The sequence below is a fragment of the Zonotrichia albicollis genome, chromosome 5, assembly GCF_047830755.1.
Source record: "Zonotrichia albicollis isolate bZonAlb1 chromosome 5, bZonAlb1.hap1, whole genome shotgun sequence".
NCBI classification, from domain to species: Eukaryota; Metazoa; Chordata; class Aves; order Passeriformes; family Passerellidae; genus Zonotrichia; species Zonotrichia albicollis.
The window spans coordinates 34753656-34778942 of record NC_133823.1 but is presented as its reverse complement, the minus strand read 5'-3'; the positions used below and the strand labels follow the sequence as shown (position 1 = coordinate 34778942).

The following is a 25287-nucleotide window of genomic DNA, read 5'->3' as shown; positions in this document are numbered from 1 at the left end:
AGACTAATTTTGCCAGCTTCTGATGAGTATGTGTGAACTGGAATTCTCAAAACTCATGATTCCATGTATTTTTTCATCCTTATGTAGTTTATTACTGATGAGGGAAATTTTTGAAAGGACGCGAGGCAAGTTTTGATACAGGAATAACCTTCCTGTTCAATTTTCATCTTGTTCCTAAAAGTGGTTTTACAAATCTGTGAGGTTATTTGAAACATCACTTACAAAATACTAAATGCCTATTCGCCTTATTATTGTAGTTTTAAATTTACTTTTTTTGAACCTTGACAGAAAAAAATAACTTGAAAAAAACAATCTAACAATTGAGAAATTTATTTTGTGATTTATCTACTGCAATTATAAGAAGCAGGAAACAGTATTGTATGGTGAAGATGAATTCTGAGCACTGTTAACTCCTGCTGTTATTTATGGTAATTGCTATTTGGAATTTTGCCTTTAAAAAGAAAGATTATTTTGTTCGTTGACGAAATATGGGAGAAGTCCAGATGAGAAAGCAGGTACTAGGTGGCATAACATGAAAAAAGGGAAAAAGGGAAAAAGGGAAAAAGGAAGAAAAAGCTTTCTGTAACATAATTCTGGCTTTTCCTTGTACTGCGTGGTGAATTTGTGAAACAGGTCCATAAGGCAGCTGGAAAATTTCTGTGGACTGATCAAGTTAAGCTTAGTAATACTAGTACAAATATGGGAGAAGTAAGAAATTCCAGTATTGGGTGTGTTACTAAGGAAAATACCATTTCTATTAATGATTGAAACAGAGCTTGGCAGTGGTAGCTCAGATCATAATGCCTTTTATACTTGTGGAAAACATGACACCTCAATTCAGTGTCAGATAACAATGTGCCAAATATAAAAAGGGATTTTCATTTGGCATTTTAAGTACTCATTCCCGCTTCTAAGAATGATATGAGGAAAGCAGTTCCTATTCTGGCTGGATGAGAAAATGTCTATAAATGAAATTTGGTAAAAAATTTGGGTATTTTTTTTACTAACTAATATAGTTTACAAGGTAAACTCCTTTTTAATTTCCTTTTCTAGTTATGATTGACTTTTAAGTGGACTAAATTTTTTCAAAGAAAAATACCTGTTGCCTCTTTCTCTCAAGATAAGCACAATTGACTTCCTGTCTGTCAAAAATTTTAATAATTTCCAAGAACATTTCCACTTATCATTGTCTTTTCTTCATTTGTATAGATTTGTTTGCATTTAGTTTCCAGAAAACATTATAGCTTCTTACTCTAATAAATTACTCTGAGAGTCAGATGATAAGAGGTGCCTTATTGTTTCCACTTCCCTTCAGAAGTATGATTTTGTATTATAGTGCTTTATATCTGCTGTTCAGTTCATTGAAGTCAGGGTGATTTGTGGATGCAGTGACATTTGGATCATACCCTTTTATCCTGATGGACCGCTGCCAACATTCTAAAATGTTTTTGTTTTTTTCTAATCACCAAATGAGAACCCAGGGTAGAATAGAAAGTTTTAGGATTACTTTGGTTAGAGCATTTTAAGTTATAATTCAAGTCACTTTTTTATTAATTTAGAAGGAAGTATAAAGTTTAGGGTAGGACCCTTTCCTGTGCTGCCAGGAATTTTTCTTTTAGGATTATAGTTCACTTAGAAATCTGGTTCTGTCATGCAGCTCCTCAGTTTTTATCATGTTGCAACTCAGCAATTTACTGAGCAATTACTCACACTAATGGAACAACTTGTGAGTGACTGCTGATGACTGTGAGTAATAGCTTTATGGTATAAAGGCAAATTAATTCTTAAAAAATTGGAGGAATTTAGATTCCCCTCTCTAAATCTGGCCAACAGATAAAGCCTGTCGTGTCATATGATGCAGCACAATGAAATACATTTCATAGCTATTAGAAATTTTCCATGTTGAAATGTTACCATTGCATTTTGATTAATTTAATTTTAGGTGCTCCAGGTCTTATGGATAAAAATATCTAGATGTTTGACTCGTATCACCTACTCTGAATACTGTTTTATGTATAGTGCTAAAGTCTAGATACTTTCATTCAGCCTGAGCAAAATAATGAGACTGTCAAAGCTGATATATATTAAATCTCTGTTTATTTATTAATGTGTACTTCAATTATTTACTGATAAGATTCTAGTTTTTTAAGGAAAGAATATTAGTCTGACATAAAATGAAATATCAGAAAAGAGCAATTGTACTTAAGCAGCAGGAGAACATATTTTAGCAAAAACATGTTATCTGAGTTATGTGGTTTAGCACACAAATTTCAGGAGTTTTATTATAATACTTTTGAAGATGTATTTTAAACATGTAAATAAATGAATTAGAAATACAGAATTTGTAATGCAACAGACCTTTTAAGTGGAACAAGTACAATCCAGGATCTTGGAACCTGCTGTCCCACATGAATATCACCGGGCTAGCAAGAGCGGTAGTGAACTCAGTACTATGTACAGTATAAATAATCGTCATATTTTGAGCAGCAGGCATCATGACCAGCTGATATTTTCTTTCCTCGGGACCAGTTGTTCCCAAGAGTGCATGGCTGGAGCCATCTGATCTTATCAACACATTTGAGAGCCCGACCCAAACACTGACAGAGGTTTTGCTGCAGCAATGACTGTCATAGAAGAAAGTCGCCCTTTTGCACAGCAGTTATCCAATGTCTACTTTACTATACTTTCACTTTTTTGTTTTAAACTTTTTGTGAAGATCAGCCTTGCTATACTTAGTCATTTCTACATTGTGAAAGGAAACCGTAAGGAAGCAGCAAGGATAGCTGCTGAATTTTATGGAGTTCCTCAAGGACAAGGTATATTTGTATATACTCTGTTATCTCTACTGTTTGGGGATTTTGTTTTTCAGGTAATTACTTATCTGGTAGCCTCATTTGCATTCAGTTTTTCAAGTGATATGTTGAGTGAGGTTTTTGTTCTGTACTTGTTGCTGTGTTTTTTATAAACAAAATTATCTGTAGGAGTGTTGTTAGATTATGTGAGCTTTTTTTTGGTTGGTTTTTTTGTTTGTTTGTTTTAATTAACATTAAGTTGAGAATGAAATTCAAATATCACAGCTAGTTTTCTATTTGGAGAGAGGCCTAGATTTAAGATGCCTGTGTATAAATAAGGTTGCCAAATACTTCCCAATCTGGGACTATTTTCCCAATTGCTTCTAATGTCCCCCCCAGATTACCATGCATAGTTGAAATTTTCCAAGTTTGGCATATGATTATTTTGCACCACTCTAGTGAAATTAGTCAAAATATTTCTGAAAGTTATGTCTTGATTAGGGTAAGATTTTCATATAGTAATTTTTTTGAGAGATATAGTTGTCATATACCTTGAATAAGTTGTCTCTTGGCACATAGCAGGAACCTTAGTAACACTTTGTCAGGGCCAACTTTTGGGCATGTGTGTGGAAACCCTTCAGATTTTACTGGATTGCAAAGCTCTTGTGAAAATTCTTTTTTCTGTTCACGCAAACAGAACTTTGGCAGAACTGTTGCTCCAAGCTCATTTGTAGTGAGGTACCATTTTCATTGAATTCTTCTTCTGCATTACAGAGCACTCTTTCTTCTACATTGTGGCATGCTGGCACATGACTGAGCCCTGATTTTGCTCAGCTTGGGATCCCTGCTACCTCATTTGTCTTTATTATATTTCCTTATATTCTGGGACGGCATCAAGCTGAGTTAGGCAATGGAACAGAAAGACATGTCTTGCCTCTTTGCTACCTTTATCACTCATCCCTAGGTACCACAAATGGGAAGAAAAAGCCCAAGTTAAACATAAAGGGAGAAACTAAAGAAATAAACCAGAAACAGTTTCAAACTCAAAAGATTTTTTCAATCTTCAGTGTTGGGACTAAAGCTAGACATTTTGTGTAGGGGTGTTAAAATTTGCAATTCAGAAAGAAAGGCTTAAATCCTAAAGTAGGAATTAGCTTACCTTGCAGAAGATTTACTTGAGATGGATTTGTATCGTGTTTTCTGCACAAGCTCTGAAACCCAGGGTTTTTACATCTGGGCCTGTTAATGGCACCACTTGAACTGCTGTGTATGTGTGCGTTTGTGTGTGAGTGTACCTGCACATACGGGTGTGGGAGGGTGTGGGTGTGGATGTATGTGTTCACTACAGTAGGGCAGGAAGAGCACAGACAGGAATACTTGCAGAGAATGGGAAAGGCCTTACTTGAAATCAAGAATTTTTTTGCCAGAAGCTGCTCGCTAGCTCTAAGGCAGCTCTTTATGGGGAGACCAACACATGAGCTGGGCACAGAAGGAAAGAGACTTGGGAGGAAGTGGAGTGAAAGGAATAACATGCATCAGGCTGGAGAGTGAAATAGTGTTTATGGTGTTACCTGTTGCTGAACCCAGGAATCTGTAATTCGGGCATTTGTCAAAAGTTGCATCGCACACCTAAAGAAATTTTAAGCATTAAGTATTACTAAGCATTATAGTAGCTGGCCAGTGCAAAAGGTGAAAATCTATCACTCTTGCAAGGTTACTGTTTTGGTGAGGTGGCAGAGGTTTGTATTGATTTAAAGATCAAACATATGCTAGATTTTCTAGTTTTCTGCTTGTTTTATTAAAAGAAAATGGTTAATGCAACTATTTTGTGCTTAAGTTGGACGTTTTACAGTTCAACATCAGTGTGCCACTGTTCAGCTTGCAGTGGTTGGTTTTGGATTTGTAACAGTTGTAAGCACATGTCCAGCTAGTGTTACAGAATCTGCTATTCATCCATTTTTTGGGACTAACAGCAGCAATCCTTGCTCTTTGGGATGCAAATAATTTTCCTCATAATCATTATTTTATCTTATCTTTTCTGTATTTATTTCTAAATCTGTGGAAAGAGGCATGCTAATATCTGAAGTCACAATGTGTTGTGGGATTTGATTTTTTGGTGTTGGTGAAACAGAGGGATGTCTCAGTAGACTTCATGTAATACGTGTAACAAAATATCCCGTTAAAAGTGATATCTAAAAGATGTACAACAGGTAACATGAAGCATGAAACTGCTTGAAACATTACATTGTAAAATTAAATACTGAGTATCCTCCTAATTAATGATTCATTCTGTGTTTTTTTCTCAAGTAGCAGAGAAACCTTGGCAGAAAAAACACAGCATAAAGAACCACCAAGACAGATAATTAGCCTAGCATCTGTCATTAGCTAATTGAAGTTTATAGTGTTTCAATAAGTAATTCAAATTAGAGGAAATGTTTCTTTTTATTTTCTAGTTTTAACCTGATTACATACTCTCAAAATTCTGTTAGGAATGGTATTTTAGGTTTGCTGTTAATAACAAAAGATTACTATTGCTGTTATAATGGCTTGTCTAGGATAGAGTGCTATAATTTTGAAGAAATAAGAACCTTTGTAAATGTGCTACTAGGCACAGGCATTATTTCATATTTTCTAAATTGACCCCTTGAGTTAAAATAAGTCTTTCTGTTATGAAGTCTGTGTAATTGAGGGTGTTGCAGGTACAGAGAGGTAGTTTTTGGTGGAACTCCTTTTGTCAAACTGAAGGTATAGAGTCAGTTCAGGAACTGAGGCCCAGAGATCATAAATTTCAAGGCTGACTTGCTTTATTTTGTCACTTTTTCTTTATTAAATATAAAGAGACAGCTTTGCCTGTGTCATCTGCTTTGTGTGGTCTTGTTGCTAAATGGGTCATACTTTGTTCCTTAATATTTCAGGGATATTTTCAGTTTCAGTAGTCAGCAATCTACACTCCATTTATCCTTTGGATCTCAAGTGTACATGAATGGCTGGATAATGTCACAGTCATTAATTAGAAATTATTACACTGTTTATGTGACATGGAAATAGAGGAACTAGATCAGTGTTCAGCATCAGCTAAGAACAAAAAAGTGTATGTAAATTATAGGGCACTTTCATTTGTTTATGGAAATGATGTCTGAGTAACACATTTCCTGTGTATAGCTCAAAGGTACCTTCAGAGGTAAATTGAGTGCTCTAGGATCAAATATACACAAGTTATCTGGTGAATGCTTGGCTAACCTGTTTTTAAAATGCTTAGTAATAGTGATTTCTGCAGCATCCTTATGCAACCAATTGCAGGTTTTCTGTTCTCATCACTAAACTGCTTCCCACTTCCCCAAAGGGTGACCTAAATCTGTGTTTCTGCTAACTAAGTTCATTAAATATGATTGCTTCTCTCTGTGTATGAGAAGTAATCAATTTAATGACTATTATCATGCATTTTCTTACTTCTGCTGGTTTTTTTTCTTTTCTAGAATAAAGTAAAAAGCATTTAATTTAGTCTGTCCTCCTCAGTCTTATTTTCTAGCACCTGGAGTTACTGCAGTTGTTCTCGCTTGGACTTGTGTCAGCTCATATACAGTTCACAGACATCTTTACTGATGTCTGATTTCCCCATGTTAAACAGAGTGCTCCAGCTGAGACTTTATGAGTGTAACCAGGGAACTATTAGTTGCATACAACTGGAACACTTATGTCGTGTGCCATGTATATGGCACCCTGTGTAATACCTCCTGGAATGGTGCTGCCCCCTCAGCAGTAAAGTATTATGGATAGAGGCTGTAGCCTGTAAGCCACATGTTAAAACAAAGGCACTGTATTGTGCATTTGCTTTTTTCTCTCTACGTACAGTACTTTGTACTGGCCTTCAGCTAATTTCATGCTGTCTTGGTATCAGACAATTTCTCTGTTTTACTTTTCTGTTTTGAATTGCTTCTCTATGAGCAGCTGTAACATCTGCAGTTTAGTGTCATCTAGTGCCTGCATAAAAATAAATACATTATTCTATCATTCACAATATTAAAAGCCTGAATAGCACCAAATGCAGGACAGAACTTTGCAGTCTTTTTTTACATTTGCTTAAAGTGAATTGAAGACCTGGGTCCTAATAAGCTATTAGAGTCGGATTATTTTTTTTCAGTGCAGTCAGTGTTATTGGTACCATAAAAAATTTAATGAAAAAGGGATCCATTCTATTATAAAGGTGCCATTTGCTGAGTTATTTTTAACTCTGGCACTAATTTTGTAAACACTTACTCATATACACTTGCCCCATTGACTTGAAAGGGACTGATTAGTTGTTTGGAGCCAAGTGCTTTCCAATCAGGGACTAGAGCTGTGTTAGAAATAGCTTGTGGTGCCTAGTGTTTCTTTATTTATTGTGTTGAAGTGAACATTTACATATTCATTGCATTTGAAATTTTGCAAAAGTCAACATTTTATTAATTTCTTTCTTAATGAGTAAAGACGTAACAAGTGTATATGTTTGCTCCATTTTAAAATCCTGTGCCCTACAAACTGATGCACAAGAATAAAATAACCTGAAAATTAACGTTGGGTATATTTAACTCCTTAGCAGACTATGTGTAATGACAGTGATCTGCACAGTAACATTTCTTCCTTCATGGTATTTCCAGATCTGTGAAGAGTTAATAAATCAGCCCTTTGTACAGCTGTTGCTGGATGAACACTGGAGGGTCAAAAGCAGCTTTTAGACTCTTCCTACTATAGCAACTAACAAGTCATATCATGAAAGTGCTCTGTGTATAGGAGCACCGGGTTAGAGCTTCAGATGAGTTTTATAGTATAGTTGCTTTAGGATGTGGTAGTAGTGCTGTGGTATGAAGTGATTTCAAAGTTTGTGGATCAAATCTAAGGAATTAATAAATTATCAGATGTTTTGGGTCTGTAAGATATAAATTCTGCCAAAAAATACTGGTAAGATCTTGGTTTGTATGAAAGAGCCTATACTTTGTTACTAAAGATAACCTTACAGAAGGAGGCATAGTTTCCACTCATAAACATTTTTATAAGGCAGAAGGTGTCTATTTTATCAAAAGTAAACCTGATACTCAGTAATTGTCTAAATTATCTACAAGCAGAAAGTGATAGAGAGGAACCTTCTTACGAAAAAGTATGCAGAGGTTAACATAGCATAAACAGCAAAGAGTCATGTACATATACAGATAGCTGGAGTCTGATAGACAAGCTAAGTTGTTCTGAGAATGTAAAATGATTTGTCTTAAATATCGTATTTTTTAATTATGTCACCTATCTTCACAAAAATTTGTATAAAATTTCACTTTATCCATACGTGTGTGCGTTAAAGTTACTTGAAAGCAGAAATTGTGTTTCTGGTATGCTTCTTAAAATACATTCTGATTTTGCAGAACAGGAGAGGTGAATATGGTCTGGTTTCTTCTAAGGTTAAGAAAGGCTACTCTTGAATGACTGTAGCAAATTCTAAGCTACCCAACTTTGCTATATGTGTCTTGATGAGGCATGGTAGGAAAGCTCAGTACACTGGTTAGGCTAAATTAAGCCATCCATGGGATTGTGGTAGTTCAGCCTACTGAGTCTCCATCTTCTCACAGAGACTGGTAAATACTATGAAGTTTTCTGTTTCCTTTTTTCTTGTACACTGAGAACTACTTGGGTAGTCCCAAGAATATGGTCCTTAAAGTACAGCTCATAAATGGACAATAATGTTGTGTTTCACTGTTAGAGATCTACTGTTTGGATGGCTTGTAGTGAATGATTAGAGCAAAGTTTTCATATTTATTTTATCATAACAAGTTGCAATTGATAATGCCACTCAGCAACAGTTGTTAGGTAGGGAAGATAGGCATGAGGCATTTTTTCAACTTGCATTCCACAGAGATCACAGTTCTATTAATAAAAGCCATACAAGACCTCTCTTAGCTTCCTGGATACAATGGAGATTCATTTAGCAATGATAGGAATATTGTATGGCATACCTATTCACCATACCACTTGGTGTAAGGCACCACATTTAGCATTTGTTTTTCATTTGCAGCACGTAAGCTAATGGTGTAAAAATGCTTAAGATAGTGTGAATATTCTTTTTTGAAATTTTAGAAGGGTTTTTTTTTTGATGGATCTCATCACTTTCTCTTGTATGCCAAATAACTTTGCCTAGTATGACAAATGACTGCCAAAGAAGAGTCATACTGCAGAATAACACCAAAAAGGCACCTTCTTTGAAGGAAGGAAATGACACCACATATTATACAAATACCAGAACATTCTTTCTTGATTAACGTATTCTACCTTAAAGAGGTTTTGCTCAGAGTTATATGATGCAACTAAATTGGCATGGCCTTATTTGCAGCAACAGAGAGCAAGAACATCTGTTGGCAACATGTTACTTTTAATTCAGATTTTTCATCTTTTACATCTTTCATCTGAAAGAAAATTTTTGAGGCCACAGAAAAATCTAGTGAATATGTATGCTGGAGCCTGTTTGCATGCTTGCCTCTTGAAAAGAAACTGATATAGCCTGTCATATGTATTTGTTTGTGGGATTTGTTTTGTACTCTTTTGTAAATGTGAGGACCTCCTTGAGGTCCACCAGCTGCATTTTTTGGTTGGTTTCATGAAGGTGTGCCTCCTTGAAATGTATTTTTTTTCTGAATGTGGACCTTAAACTTGTCACCAGCCTAGGTCACATTGGCTTGCTTGGAGTGTACACTCTAAACTCACATGGAAATGCCCTTCATCAATTGATTTCTATATTTTCCTGTGTGAAATGAAGAGTAAGCTTATGAAGTAATAAAAGCACAAAGTGAACATTATGAACCCTGATGTATCTTAAAACCTGGGGTTTTAAAGGTGCATAGCAATAAGACTGAAAGGCAATCCTGGATCAATCTGTCTGCAAGGCTTTAAAGAGAACTGGTGTTACAGAAAATATGCAGAAAACTGCAGTATTGGCTTGGGGCAAGCTCAGCTGTACCATCTGCCCTGGTCTTTCTTGCATTGGTGGGGCATAAGGCAACAGGGGAAGACCAAAATAGCAAAGCTCCCTGAAGGTGATGTTCCTTCCTTCAGGAAAATCAGCCACTGGATTTTTATGGGCAGGGTATTGCTATCCACATTCCTCTCTTGTAGGGGATGTTCTCAATCACTTGCAATGCAGGCAAACTGAGTGAACTTCTGCCAGTTAGAGGATGATGGCTTGGGGGGAATTGCACAGCATGCCTGAGTACTGAGCTCTGCTCAGGACTGCAGCAATCCTGGCTGGCCATAAATCCTTTGTGGCATGCTGCATCTGTTGCACCAGTGGATGTTACTCTCTGTGCCATGTCTGGAGCCTTTCTGGCAATAGATATGTTCTCTCTCTGTATGGCTGTTCTTTCACTGTTACTGACTCACGATTCTCTCTGGGGTGTCCTTTACCACTCCTATGCTGACTACAGGTTTCATGCCTGTGTCTGTCTTGCTGTCAATATCTGAAGCTCAGGCCTGCTTGGTAACTGATTTGCTTAGGTTCTGCCCCATGACTTCTGTAATTTAGTTTAATATTTAGCAATTTTTCTATGTTACTGCATGAAGAGTCTGACAGGTACACATTGCAAGCAAGCCAAAAACTATAATAAATATGTCACTGTTCTGTATTTGACTTCTGGGAGACCTGAGACAAAGCCTTTATTGTATCAGAAGTTTAAATATTTTTTCGACCTTTAGTTATCATTCCAGCATCCAAGAACATAAGGTGTAACAACTGTAGAAATCTCAGGAGAAGAGGTAGGGAAATTATTGGCTAGACAGCCAGGCTGTTGCCATCATCATCATCATCATCTTCTTCTCCTTCTACTACTACTACTGATTTGGATTTCCAGCTAAGAGACAGTGATGAAATTGTATTAAGAGTATGTAATAGATTTTTTTAGAGCTTATAATGGTGTAAAGAAATGTCATTTTATGCTTAAGTAACTAGTGACCATTAAAGCATTCTCTACCTCTCTGCTGGTATTTGTTAAGAGGACTGGTTGGTGACCTGGATAATGCCTAAGCTTCTTGTTGCCTGCTAATGACTTTATATCACCATCATACTTGCCATGAAGAATGGCTTGATGCAAGAATCTATTTAACAAACAAATAAAAAGTTGTTCCAGGCCTTTCCCTGTTCCCCTCCTAGAGCTTTATCCCCGTACTTTCATGGTGCATTTGTGTTCCTTGGCATTGAGTTGGCACTGTAAAATGTAACACTGGCACCACTGTGGCCTTGAAGGATGCTGTTTTTGTCAGAAACCACAGTTCCTCAATCTTTCCTAAAATTTGCTTCATCCTGGCATCTCCTACAGGGAGGAATGTTCAAGATTTCTTCTGGTTTGTTTTTGGCAATGTCAAATAGCAGGCCACTGCTGAGGTACTGGCACTGAGCCACAGGGAGCCTGTTTGTCATTTCAGCTTCTTGGTTGCAGGGTGTGGATCACATGAGCAGGAAGAATCAGTTTCTAGTCCTGTTCCAGAACTTAGTGTGGCACGTTCCATGCAGTCCATGCACTGTGACCCCATAGTAATCCTGGTCATGAAAACAGAGTAACCTAAAGTACAGAACAGTTTGGGAAGCAAAGTGGGTCATCAGTTTGCTGTTTTGAGATGGTTGCACACAAAATACTCATCTGTGACATTTGAAAATGGTGCAATTTTGTGCAATTTTTCCTAAGATAAATTACTGTTATAGAGTTTGGACGGTATTGCATTGGGCTGCATCATATGTTGAAAGGTCAAAGGGGTTTGTGGTATTGTTGGTTTTATCAACACATTTTTTGTGTGTTACCACAATTACTTCTCTGTTGCCTTAAAATTAGTCTTGAAAATAGAATGAGTTCCCTGCTGAAAGGGTGGAACAAAAATTTACTTCTATTTTCATTCCCACCCCTTTAAACTCAGAGCTATGTGCTGACATGGAAATGTTGAAACTTTACTCGTATTTCCTTTTATAAAAACCTGGAATAAAAAGATTTTGAGAGTTTCCTTCAACACTTTTTCCTCTGCATTATAAATTTGAACAGAACTAGTTATTAATGAAATTTAACATAGTGCTTTATTTAAAGCTTGTATGGTAATTTAGGCCAGAATTCCAAACCCATCAGTAAAGTCCTCTGGTTTCCTTACTGTCAGACTGTAGCATCTGTCCCTTCCCCTGGCAGCTTTTTTGAAGGTAACTGCATTGCTTCCATGAGTAACTGTAATCTAAATGCTGTGCCTAACTGCTTCTTTGCCAAGTCAGGAAAAATAATGGTCAGCTGTGTTTTTTACATGCTTGGACATCTCCTTAGACTTGTGTTAAAGGTTGTCTGGCAGATTTTGGAAGTGTTTGAATGTCTTCTATAGAGAAAAATCTGAAGAACATAATCTCAGGACTAAGCTTAAGTGGTTTTGTAGTTTTGAATGTTAATAGTTTTATTACCTAATGAAGTTGAAGGATACCGATTTTTATTTTGTAGTTAATGTAGTCCAGGGCATAAATGAGAAAGGTCATGTGGCAAATCCGTGTTAGAGGTGGAACTGAAGTAGCACAGTCTTCAGCCTTACTCCATGGTTTTAGCCATGTTTATTCCCTCAATTCAACTATATTTTTAAAATAATTTTGGATTATTTTGATGCCACTTTTAGCTTTTTTTCTAATTCTTGTATTTATGAACTGTTTTAATAAGACTTTTAATTGTTTTTTGCCTGGAGGTTGAATGGTTGGGCCTAGCAGAATTTAGTGAAAATTTCCTTCTGCAGTCCTGAAATGGATAAGCTTTCCCTTTTTTAAAGCACAAAAATGCATATTTTTTTAATGTCCTCTAGAGTATTCATGGTAACTCTATGACTGGCAAGCATCTATGGAATATCTCTGTGTGATGGAGATACTTTTCCTACAAGCCATGCTTTGGAAATGGAGGGTTCTGGGGGTGCTCTACCTGCATGGGGAGCTCCTTGTTTCCTGGCAGCTGTCTGCACAGGAGGGCAGGTGATGCTGGCTCCTGTTGAAGCCATGGCAGCTGCCTCTGTACCTGCTGCTTTCCTTGCTCCTGCCAGCCACGCCTCCCCGACAAGTGAGAGCGAACAGAGGCTGGAATCAGTGTGGGAAGCATTTGTATGAAGTCCTTCCATAGAGGTTTGTACCACTCCTGTAGAAAGATGCAGATTCATTCTCAGCTGACAACCTCACCCACAAAACTCCTACAAAAGAATGTAGATTTTTTTCTTGCCAGACCACTGTCAATTCCTGATCTGCAGTCCCAGATGCTTTACTTAATCCTGATCCTCACCACCTTCTCCTGAGAGTCCTGAAATTCCATTCCAAATGGAAATTTAAAACTGAGATGAGCCTCAGAGCCATGGCAAGCACAAAAACTGTCAGTTTATTTCTCACAGGAGAATAATGCTGGTATCTTCCTGCACAGGCACATGTTACATGTCCCTAGTATGGTCTCCTGTTAATTCCCCTTCCAATACTTTTTTACTTGGAAGAAAGCATAATTCTAGTATTTAAGTGATATATTTATAATGTCCTGTTTATAATGAGCCATTTTGTGAAAGTTCTGTTTCACATTTACATGCAGAGATTAGATATGTCGAAGTGTTTATTTCCGTCTGGGAGATATTCTGGTTTGTTCAGCTAAATAAAACCCGAGGAAAACAGTTGCGAAGGCAGCCCAGTGTCTGTGAGAGTGCTGTTTTGTTCTGTCTTGTGAGAAGAGCAGAAGCCCACCTGCTTCTGTTCTGTAAAGAGTGTAGCACTCTTGCAAGTGAGACAGTTCTCATGTGCTGCAATTGCAAGGTGAAATTTGCAGCTGGTCCTTCTTCTTCCCCTTGCCCTATCTACCTATAATCCTACCTCTGATTTTCTCCTAAAGAAAACCAAGAGGGATATAGAAAATTTCATTAAATAGCTGAGCATTATTTCAGAATTTTAGGGATTAAGTTTTGTCAGGTACCTGAAAAAATAGTATTAGTGAAACTCAGTAATGTTGATTTGCTTGTTAAAAATTTACAAGTGGCTACTTTATATATCTGTAGAGGAGCATAATGAGGAAATACTACAAGGAAATGCCAGTGAGGTAAAGGCGACATTTTAACATATTTTTATTACAGAGAAATCACTGTCTTTTACTTTGATGCAATTTTATCATGGATTGCTTCTCTTTGCAGATTTTTGTTGTATAGTATCAGCCTGATACTTAGTAATGAGCAAAAAATTCTAGCACTCTTTGCTTGGTTTTGTTGCTATTTCTAAAAAATAGTGATCTGTGCTTCTTCTGGCAAGACTACAGCCTTACTTTCACAACGGGATCAGACTTTCAAAATATTTTTTTTTTAGTCAAAACATGCCTTTATTCAGGATTTAGTTTCATTGACATTTGTAGGATAACTTGCCCCCTATTAAAAAAAAAAAAAACAAAACCAAGAAACAAACCACAGAAAATCAGGAGTGTTTCAAAATTTCATGGATTCTCCTGAATTCTAAAATCACTCTTTACTGCACATTACATATCAGTAAAACCTGATGCAGTAATAATTGTTGTTACTATTGTTAAAAGATAGAATAATTTTGGGTTTCTGTTTTAGGCTGCTTGGTATTCAAACAGCAAAACATTTGAATACTTATGCTTTAAGAATCTGTTTCTTTTTTGTGTTAAATGATTAAAAAAGTAACACCTTCTTTCCATTTAAATCATGTAAATAGTTAAGACTCATGCTGTAGCTAAGCTGATTCTTTCTCTGTTTTAAAAATAGAAAATGCTGGAGCAGTCCTTCCCTTCCCCCACTCTGTAGTCACTAGTCCAAGCTAGTAAATGTTACTGAATGGATTTCAGTGTTGTGGCCATTCTACAGTAAGTACAGCAAGATCCTTTGTGAGAAAGCGAAAGGAGGAAAAAAGGTGCTAGAGATCATTTGTGGATGTTCGTCAGAGCAGAGCACCTGCACCAATGACAGACAGGCTTTCCTCGAGAAACAGATCATGACAACAAACACTGCTGTGCAGAGGAGCCAGAATCTCCCCAAAAGACGCCTAGAAAGTGTAGGGGAGTGCCCTGCAAAACGGAAAGCTGGCTGGGGCATTCTGACCAGCCAAGGTTAGTATAGCAGCCATTTCACAAACCGGTACTGAAATATGCTAAGCTGACCCAATTTATGATGGTCTAGCTATAAAACTGATTTTTGGTTTTTTAGTTTTTTTTTCTAGCTGTAATGTAAATGCATGCTTTTGTTAGTGGGACTTTATTGTCTTGCATGGGTTAACACGAGGATACTGAGGCTATTTTCGTTCTTTCTGCTCTCTTATCAGCTGATCTAAAATACCATTTCTTGTTTATCTGCCCTATTTGTTTTATGCAAGTGTTTAAGGCTTGACTTACCCTGACTTTTGGTGTCCTGTCACAAGGTAACTGGATACTAAAGGTTAATTGTTTACTATGGGGAACCAGGGAATGAAAGGAGGGGGAGGAGTAAACTTTACATATAACTTTATGTGTAAGGAGTCTAAAGATATCTGAAATAGAAGGCAATAGAGGAACACAGGTGACTGAATTATGGTCCTGTACTAAGGTACTAAGGACGAAATATAATTGTAAGGCTTTCCATAGAGGAGTACTTAGGAGGTTTTTAAGTTGCTGAACACTGACATTTTCAACAATGAGGAATAAACTCTGTTAGAAGTGTTTAGGACTCCTATTGCCTGTGCCATATTTTCCTGTAATTTTTTTTCCATAGTCCAAGTGTGTAAAAGGGAGCTTTGAATAATTGCAAGAGTCTTAAGAGGAATTTTTTTGAAAGAGTGATCACAATTCCATGATTTAATATTGATGATATCATAAGGTTTAGAGTGAAAGAAAATAAGAAATTAGGGAAGTCAAGCTTGAAATTCATGATCATATGATATAAAATAAAAAGATGGAAATGTTAAAAGAGTCAATGGAAGTAGTAGACAGGAGTGAGTTCATATGTTTTACATAAAGGAACTGTGAATTTACCATGTAAAATATAGCTCTATGTTAGCTAGGTTCTTAAAATATATTCTTATTCTTAAAATACCTTTGATGATTTCCAGTATTAACAGTTTTAGAATGAAGCAATATTCAAGAATTTAAGCATGTTTCCTTATCTTCCAAGTAACCATTTGAATGCAGTGATACTGTATGATTGCATTTATTCATCAGTTTTAATATGCTCCTTTTGCCCTCATGTTTTTCACTGTTTGGGCTAAGATTTCCTGACCTAAAGTAACTTTTATTTATGGTCATTTTAGGTTGTTAGGTCAGTATTTTCCAAAAAAGCTTGAACAATATCCCTCAGCTGAAAAGAAATTTCACAAGACTTTTATTAGTACTAGCCACTCCATTATTTGTTGAAGGTTAGGCTCGCTTGTTACTCTTACAAAGAAATAGCCACAATTACTCTAGTTTTGAAATTCTCAGAATCTAAGTAAAATATGGAAACTAAAATTTTCTGTAGAATCCATCTTAACAGGGTCTAGCTACTTAGAGCCTCTTTTTAATTGCCATGCTGGGAATATACATTTCTTGATAGGCATCCTGAACTACTGAGAGACCTCTGTTGCATTTAAAGCTTCTGATTGTTGCAGTGCACTTGAATAACAAATATATCTTCTATAAACTCTGAAGGATGCTTTTTTTCCTTCCTCTCTATTTCATCCATGCAGGTGTCCAAACCTGACTTGACTCTACAGGCACCCTTGCAGAGCAAAGGGAGAGAAAGTCATGCTGCAATGCAGTCTGTAATTAAATAGGCAGATTGGAAAATGGACTGCAAGTGATGCAGAGGGTGGAATATATCATAAGATTCAATAGAAGGGTGAAAGGATAGAGTCAAAATGGGAAAAGGCCTTCAGCCTGCTGGCTTGAGGGGCTACAACTCCAGAATCTCATGGATGTGACAAAAATTACACACAACACAGATTTGCTGCACAAATGCTTTCTGTTTATAAGGTTTAAGATTAGGCCCTGGGCTGCATTCGCTCTCAGGCAGGCTGGGGAAATGCAGACAATTCTCAGCAGTTTGGGGAAAATTGTTTGTACTCTCGATTAAGACTGAGACTGTGTTTGAGGAGCAAAATTATTCCAGACTTTAATCTTCAGAATCTGAACTCAGCTCAGAATGTCCATAGGCCTTTTCTGTCACCTTCTAGTTGGGAAGGGGACTGAAAAGCCCTTACTTTGTTTTAGTGACTTGTCCAAGGAAATAATAACAGCCAAAGAATATTGCCAGCTGCTCCTCCTACTCAAGTCATATCTGATGAGGATCTAATAGATTACTGAATTTGGAGATTCATGTGATTTTACATCTTGGCATTCTAGCTAGGGCATACAGACTTTGCAAGCTACTTTACGTTAGAAAAACATCCAGACAGTTGTTGATGCTTCAAGACACAACCTGTGCATGAGCAATGGATGTGGAGCTGTGGCTGTGCTTTCATGTGACACGAGAAGGGGCCTGACACACTTCTTCCCACACATGCAAGGCTGAGCACAGCCAGCAGCGACTGCTGCTGCTCCTACCATTGCCATTGCAATCATCTTCACATGGCTTAAAGTTAATTCTGTTGGGAACCAAACAAGCTGTGTTTGGAAATTGCTGTTGTGTCATTCTAGGCTTTTTTGTAGAGTTCAGTGGCTTGTGTTTCTGTGGGAAAAGTATGGAAAAGTGCAATGCCAAACACTCAAAATGTTACCTGTGCCACCCTGATTTGACCATTCAGTGCATTATAGCCCAGAACTTGACAGCCCAGTCACATGCTGTGCTCTTCCACAAAGCCCCAGCCTCTTTAGCTGTGCTCCTCCTCCAACATGAATGGTGTTCTGAAAATGCATTAGTTTTATACTCAGAAAAAACATACCCTATGTTCTGCTGTTTGATGCAAAGGTTAGAATCATGGGGTGAATGGTAGGGAGAAAGGGTTAGTGTTTTAATGCCCTTAAAAGTAAATTCCATTCTTGTCTTTGGAACCTATGTGTTTTTAGACCAGTCACCTAATGTAAAAGCTTTTTGGCTGATCATGGTTATTATTATCTAAAACTGAAATTTCAGATGCTCAGAGCTCTCATAACCATAATTAAACTGTGCTTTTAGTGTGCACTCTGATCTTTAAGAACTCAAAAAAAAAAAAAGCTGTTAGAATGGTTTTATAATTCAAGCACCAAAACTCTGTCTTTTAGTTCTTTAGTTATAAAATAGTATGAATGGATGATCTGATATAGCTTCAGCAGGAGAGTTGAAGTATTCTTTTATCATGGGACAATACCATGAAAAAGGCAGTAGAAAATCAACAATGTTACAGTGAGTTTGTAGTTTGGATGACATGTCTTAAAGAGATCCTGCTAGACATGGAGATAAAAAAAAATTGAATACCAACTCATTCACTGAATGCAACACTGGAATGGCAAAACTAATATGTCATGTGGTGCAGGTGCTGTTAGACACAGAACTGTGTGAGAAAGCTTTGTATGGCTTTTAGAAGTAGGCAATTGCTAGCATTTACCTTTGGAATGAAGCCCCCAGTTTGTAGATTTAAAGTCTACATTATGATAAATAATAGAAAGTTTATCATAATGTAGTATACTGGTTTGAATCAATCAAGTTTTCATTGTTTGTATACATATATGCATACATATATATATGTACACTGTTATATAGTTATATTGTTAGAGAATTTTCATATTACTTGAAACATTGAAATGACATATGTAAATACCACTTTAATGACATCTTCTCTTTCAGACATATTTTAATGCTCTCTAGCCTAAATTCTAATTCTCTTGTAGTTCTTCATTGTTGACTGTTGAAACTTCATTTATTAAAAAAAAAGTAACTTATGTTTTTCTGGTCATATCTAATCATGATAGTTAAGCATCATAGATATATTTCTTAAAGTTTAAATCCTTCACTGAAGATTTTTTAAAATAGTTTTCAACATAAAATATCACTTGAGTAGTTGACATGCTTCTTTATCCTACAAGTGATTTAGACAAATGAGTAATTTTATAGTCCCACAATAAAAATCTTTTCAAACCTAATTAGATATACAAAATATCAGACACTTTCAACAACTTGGGTGAAGTGATTCTGTTGATCTTGGGACTCTGACATGCTGAGTTTTTCTCTTTAGTTATTGATCCTGTATGTTGCTTCAGTTGCCAGAAGCTAAAGCACTCAGAATGCATCTTAAGAAATAAAAGGTAACAGCGCTTGTGTAAATACACAGCTTTTGTTGGTTTTGCAGAAATAAATATTAGCTACAATACTTTCCAAATACTCTGTGTTTCTCATCTCCCTGTAATGAGCTGTGTCAGGCTTCTATTTTCAGTTCTTCTTTGATGATAGTGCTTCTTCTGATGACTGGGACTCCATCTGTTTAGCCATAGACCAGTAATTTTTTTAAGTGCTGAGCCCTGGTATAAATACTCTCCCAAAAAGAACTTATTCATTACAATTCTCCTTTTGAAAATCTAACCTTTATTTTACTTTTTATACTGAGTTGGGGGTTGTTGTTTTGTTCGTTTTTTGGTTGGTTTTTTTGAGACTTCACAAATTTTTAGAAATGAATACAAAAGGAATTATATGACTGGAGGTAAAGACTGTTGTGAAAATATTTTTACTGAGTATTTTACTACTATAATTATAATTTCAGGAATGACTTATAGATAATTGCAGGTAAAGGATGTAAAGGAGTGAAGTCTGTAGGGAAATGTGAGGAAAAGAACATTAATGACTTAGAAATGAATCAAAGTCAAGAACTGCAAACCCCTATTTTTGGATGTTTTCACTGCTGAGAATAGCTATCAACGCCCCAGTTCAAAAACCAAAGAATATTTTAGAACATAATTGAAGAAATAGCGAACTACTAAAAGAAAAACACAGTTCAGGTACAGCTCAAACAGCATTTGAAACATGTTCAGAATATCTTTGCTTTTCTTTCTAGATGTATTATGAGTAAGTAGTAAAATAACATAGGGACATTTGGCAGTGCTTCCCTTAAAATCTATGTACTGTTACTGATTTTTGAGGACACAAAACTATGTCTTTGCATGAGGTTAAAATAGAACGAGTTTTTCCTGCAGTTTATTCATGTCAAGGTTTTCTTGATTTCACTGTGAGTTTCTCTTGTGCTGAAATTCCGGTTAATCTGTCTTGGAAAGCCAATGCACAGATACTGGCACTTTGAGAAGTTGTTGTGTTAAAGAAAGAAATGTGAAAAACTGACAAAAAAGGGCAGCAGTCCTTTGCCATAAGAAACTGACAGCTTGTACATGCTCACATATTCAAAGCTGTGTTTACTGAAGGCTGGAAGTTCGTATTACAGGGAGCTGCTGATCTTCCAAACATAGCCAGGGTGTTTTAGGAACAGGTCCAACTAGCAAGAGCAAGGTTTTTTTATGATTATTTTAATTTTTTTTATTTTCCAGATTGAAAGAAATGAGTAGGATTTATAATTGCAATTGGCTGGAAGTGCCATGGGGAGATGGAGATTTAGGTATTGTATAATAATTTGCCATTTTTTTTAACTTCACCTGTTAATACAGTGAATCTATTTCTTCTTTCTTGTTAATACTTACAAAGCAGTGATGCTTTGTAATAGTTTGCCCTTCTGGTAAACTATACATCAGAGAACTTGAAACTAATGTGGCTTCTGTATATAGTTAGAGATACTTTGTATTCAGCATTGTCAGGGGCCTTAGGGAATTAATGCATTATCAATTTTGGAGTAGACTATTTTTGCTATTACTGCTATTACAAACACAATGAATGAAAGTGTTCATGTTTCTGCTAATGACTTAAGTGAGAAACACTGTAATTTATATATTAGCAGAAGGCAGTAATCTAGGCAAAGAATTCAAGAATACCTTTGATGTTTATTTATGGTAAATATTTATGTTGAACATATTCTTGTCCCTGTGGTATTTAATGATGAATTACTATGTATATCGACAAGACATTTGGAATGTGAATTTTCTTTTTCCAGACTTGGTTGGCACAAAATTGTTCTGCAACTTTTTGCTTTTAGATTTTATTTGTAGTAGAGATGATACAAGCATTTTGCATTTTATGGATTTATCAGAAACAGCTGTCTGCTGAATATCTCTGCCTGAAGATAGGAATATAAGGTGGGTCTAGGTGCAAACCAGAGCTTATAACAGGATCTGGCATAATTTAATTGCCAAATGTCATTGGAGTAATTAATAGACATTCTTCTGATCAATCCAAGATGGAAGGAGGTAAAGGAAATAAAAGCAGAAAATTGTTGCTTTCAGATCCCACCTGCATCTTTGTTGTGTTTATACATGGCTACAAGAATGTTTGAAATGTAAGTGTATTGAATGAGCATAAAAGCCTCATAACTCTTATGATTTTATAAGATGTTTTTCCATAAAATCAGTTCTTTTTTTTTCTTTCCATTGAGAGGATAAACTGAGAAAGAGATGTTCTCATCTATAGAGACAGAGGGCCAAAATTACCAAAAGCAACCTCTAAATACAGATTTAAATTTGAAGAATTTTTTTGCAGCAGCCAGCAGGATAACTTAATGGATCTAATTTATTTGAATTAGAGCAACTTGAATGCTCCTTCAGATACTACTGCAGAAGAAGAAAAACACTGATCGAAATACTCATAATGATTTCACACATCCAAACCACAGTACAATAAATCTATCTGAGCTTGTTGGTATGATTAAGAAAATACTGATGATTTGTCAAAATTGGGTCACTTGAAGGTTTCTGAGCTCAAGCGTTTTTTAATGTATAATAGCCCTTAAAATCCCAATCACTTTGTGTGTGAGGGGGTTAAGTTTTTTTATTGTGTGTGTGTGATTTTTTGTTTTATTTGTTTGTTTTGTTTTGTGGGTTTGGATTGTTTTTTTCTTTTTCTTTTTTTGGTTTGATTTTTTTTTTTTATTTCGAGTATCAATAAGAATTTCAAAACATTACATTAAATAAACCTGAAGTAAAAACTTCAGGGAGTAATGTGTGTGCATGTATATGTACATGCACACACAGATGACCAGAGCTTAGTGCAAATAATTCTGACAGAAGATTGGAAACTGGATCTTGCCAATAGTCCATCCACTGCCACAGATGAAAGAGTTCAAGGAGCTTCACACATACAGGATACTCTGACATGATAGAAATGACACTGCATTTTAAAATCAGGTTTATAAAACCTTACTGTCACATTTTTAAGTTTCTGCAATCAGCTCTGTGTAGTCTTATGATAATTTAAATAATCACTTGTGCTTTTGTTTTGCCAAGTTTTTGATCTCAGTAGTATTCAGTAGTGCTGAGTCACAAAGTGCACCATGTTCTCCAAGATGCAGTCATAACTTCTGTGTAGGTTTTAGTCTCATTCACTAACACCAGTAGGAAAATGGAGGTTTTGTGTACAATTTCCTATTGAGCACTATTCCATATGATTTAACTAGGCCCTGATTTCTTTTCATGTTGAATAGCCTTAAACTTTTCATCATTCTTGATGTGATTTGAGGGGGTTGTTTATAGTAAACAAAAGTGTACTTTCTGAAACAGGCTAGTGGACAGGAGTCCAATAGGAAACAGAAACAGGGTCTATTTCTGGGGTGTAGTTATCTTAGAGCTTAGGCTAGTGACTGCCAGTGATTGAGCAACAGCCTTTGCATTTCAGACTCATTGCTTTGCCAGTAAATTCAGTGGCTGGCTCTGTAGGCAGTCCCTGCCCATGGCAGAGTCTAACCTGCATGCTTGGAAAAGTCACCTGCCAGTGTTAGCAATTCATCATGCCAGGCAAATTCTCTCTGCATTTCTTCAGGAATTTTGGGCAGCTTTATATAACTCACGCAATTGATTGTATTGGTATTTTACAGTTCTAGTGATTTTGTTCTTAGAGGAACAAATACTGATAATTCATAATACATTTTGAAGATGTTTTTTTCCTTGCACAGCCTCTTAAAACTAATTTTCAAAATTCCTGCCATGAATCGGTTTCAGCTCTGGCTGCAGCCTTGGCTGGCTAGAAGGGACCTGTCAGTGTGCAGTCTTGCAGAGGAAAGGGCAGGTCCTTTAGCAAGAGCTTCAGGATTGCTCTGGAAGCTGGGCTGGGAGTTATGGAGGGTTATGTGTGGGAACGCAGGGTTGTTGTTGGGTTACTATTCTTTTTTAACTTTCTCTTTTGAGGGTGATAAATAAATGAAAATTAAGGCCAAAACTTTACAGTAGACATATCTAATTATTTTTAAGCCTAATAGTTTATGGAATGAGAACTTAGACTTTATATCTTCTTTCTACTATAGTAATTTTTTACTGTGATTCTCACTGCATTGCTCTTCTTGCACTTGTGTAGTAGCTTCAGATTAATCTGACCATACATAAAGATTCCCACATTGCTTTTCATATAAACCAACTTCTTTGTGACTTCTTCAGGCAGCTTAATGTCTGGTTTAAGTTCAAATAATGCCTATATTCTAGCTACAAAGTTTTATTATGTGTATTAAAAATGAACAGTGCAAAAATAGAAGTGGAATATGGTAATTAATGAATTTATTAAATAGATTACTGATATCAATATCTCAATATTTTGTTCTGTGGACCACATAATAATTTATTAGAGATGTGTTACAATTAATAATAGAGCACTATTTTACTGCTTAGAAACTGATGATTTGAGTCTCTAAAGAGGAAAAATTAATTTCAAAGGACATTTGACTTCATTCTGTGCATCATATTTTCCGCTTTGCTCTGTGCATTCCAAACCCTTTCTAATTCATATTACTTATTCAATAAATGTTTTTTTTATATAGGTTCTTGGGCAGATCGCTCACCTCTGCATGAGGCAGCCAGCCAAGGACGTCTTCTTTCTCTGAAGACTTTATTGTCACAGGTGAAGGCTCTGTTTTTACAATTGCTTTCATTTTTAATGTTATTTAATTTCTCAGCATAGATTATTAATGCCTATTTAGTATGCTTTGTTTTGCTTTTTTCACTTAAATTTTTCAGAGCAATACATATTTAGGAATTTTTCATATGATAAGATTTAAGCTAGTATTTAAAATATTTCCTCTGTATGTTTCAACCCCCAGTCACCCCTGCTTCCCCACAAAAAAAAAAAAATCAAACCAAAATTGTGTCTAAATTTATGTCAGTCATCCCCTCTTGCATGGTATAAATCAATATAAAGCAGTTTCACTGCTTTAAGTCTTTGGGTAAATAGAGCAAGTCAGGAAGATACTAGTTAACAGGAAGAATTACTGAAAGATTCTGGGTTGTCATTGTTGTCATTTAAAAAAATTGCTAATATCAAAGGGAGAGACTGTAAATGCTAAATTTTAATATTAAAATATTGTCCTATTAGCTATTTTCAATATTGAAAAATTATACTATAGAATACATTTGATGAAAGCAGGTAGACAAAATTGCTAGTTCTTAAGAATCAAACAACATCTACTGCAAAAAAATTAGAAGGCTTGGTGATTTTACCAATTCAATAAATGTTTTCTTTGCTAAAAATTCATAGCTTTGGACATTTCACCTCTTAAGTCACAGGTTGGAAGAGTTATAGGAGAGTCCAGATTCAGGACTTTGTGGGGTTTTAAAGATCAACAAGAGTGGAGATGCACCACCCTTCCTCTCATCAGTTTCAGGGTTTCACTGCCCCCCAGTTAAATTTTTTTCCCCATAGCTACTTGGAATTTGCCATGTTCTGACTTGGGTCTGTTGCCTTTTGCCCTGTTACTGTGCATCTAAACAGTCTGCATATTTTATGCCTATTTCTGATTAAAAATAAATGCTCACTGAGGATTAATTTATTGCAAGTTGAATTTTAAGCCTATTTAGAGTATTGTAAACTATTCATTTGAACAATAGTGTGAGGAAATTACTCTTAATAGCTTTTGTATCATCTTTAAATATCATTTACATCTATTTTAGGGGTACAATGTAGACACACTAACAATCGACCAAGTAACTCCACTCCATGAAGCCTGCCTGGGAGACCATGTAGGATGTGCAAGAATCCTCCTTGAAGCAGGAGCAAACGTAAGGCTTTGGTTTTGTTTTCTTTTATATGAAGTCCAATTCTAACCTTTGCTTAACTAAGAAGAATATATTTCTTGATTTTAATGTAATTGGTATCTACTTACCCTGTTGGCTATGTTCATCTCATGTGATTACAGCTGCCGTCTGAATGCTAGCAAATGAGATTGACGGGCAGCGACTGAGGCAGTATTGAGTTGGAGTGAATCTGTTAGCAGTCTTCATTATGATATTTCACTTCAAAAATATGGAATGCTTTCCTCTACTGGGTTCCTCTTGTTTTAGGTGGCTTTCAGGAGGCTTTTCTTCTAATCTTCAGAATGTCTGCTGTCACACTGCACCTCTGTGCTCTTAAAATTCTTTGGTATGAGTAGAAGAAAGCACAGTCTCTTTTCTGTGCTCCTGGCATAGGTGGTCTTATCTTTTATCCCAAAATGAAAATGGGACTTTATTGGATC

The 25287-nt window shown here is 36.1% G+C and overlaps 1 protein-coding gene across 8 annotated transcripts in view; it reads left to right on the top strand.

Annotated features, from left to right (window-relative positions):
• ASB5 (ankyrin repeat and SOCS box containing 5) overlaps nucleotides 1–25287 on the top strand; it is a 43924-nt gene that overhangs the window by 9612 nt on the left and 9025 nt on the right. For 4 of the 8 annotated variants that reach the window (XM_005483824.4, XM_005483825.4, XM_074541304.1 and 1 more), the window contains exons 3-5: nucleotides 20237–20304; nucleotides 23599–23678; nucleotides 24725–24832. In XM_005483824.4, the coding sequence (XP_005483881.1) occupies nucleotides 20247–20304; nucleotides 23599–23678; nucleotides 24725–24832 (246 nt within the window). In that variant the 5' untranslated portion in view covers nucleotides 20237–20246. Of the gene's footprint in view, nucleotides 1–2551; nucleotides 2817–14578; nucleotides 14891–20236; nucleotides 20305–23598; nucleotides 23679–24724; nucleotides 24833–25287 lie in introns of those variants that run through there. The other 4 variants (XM_074541306.1, XM_005483823.3, XM_074541303.1 and 1 more) reach the window with 4 other exon arrangements.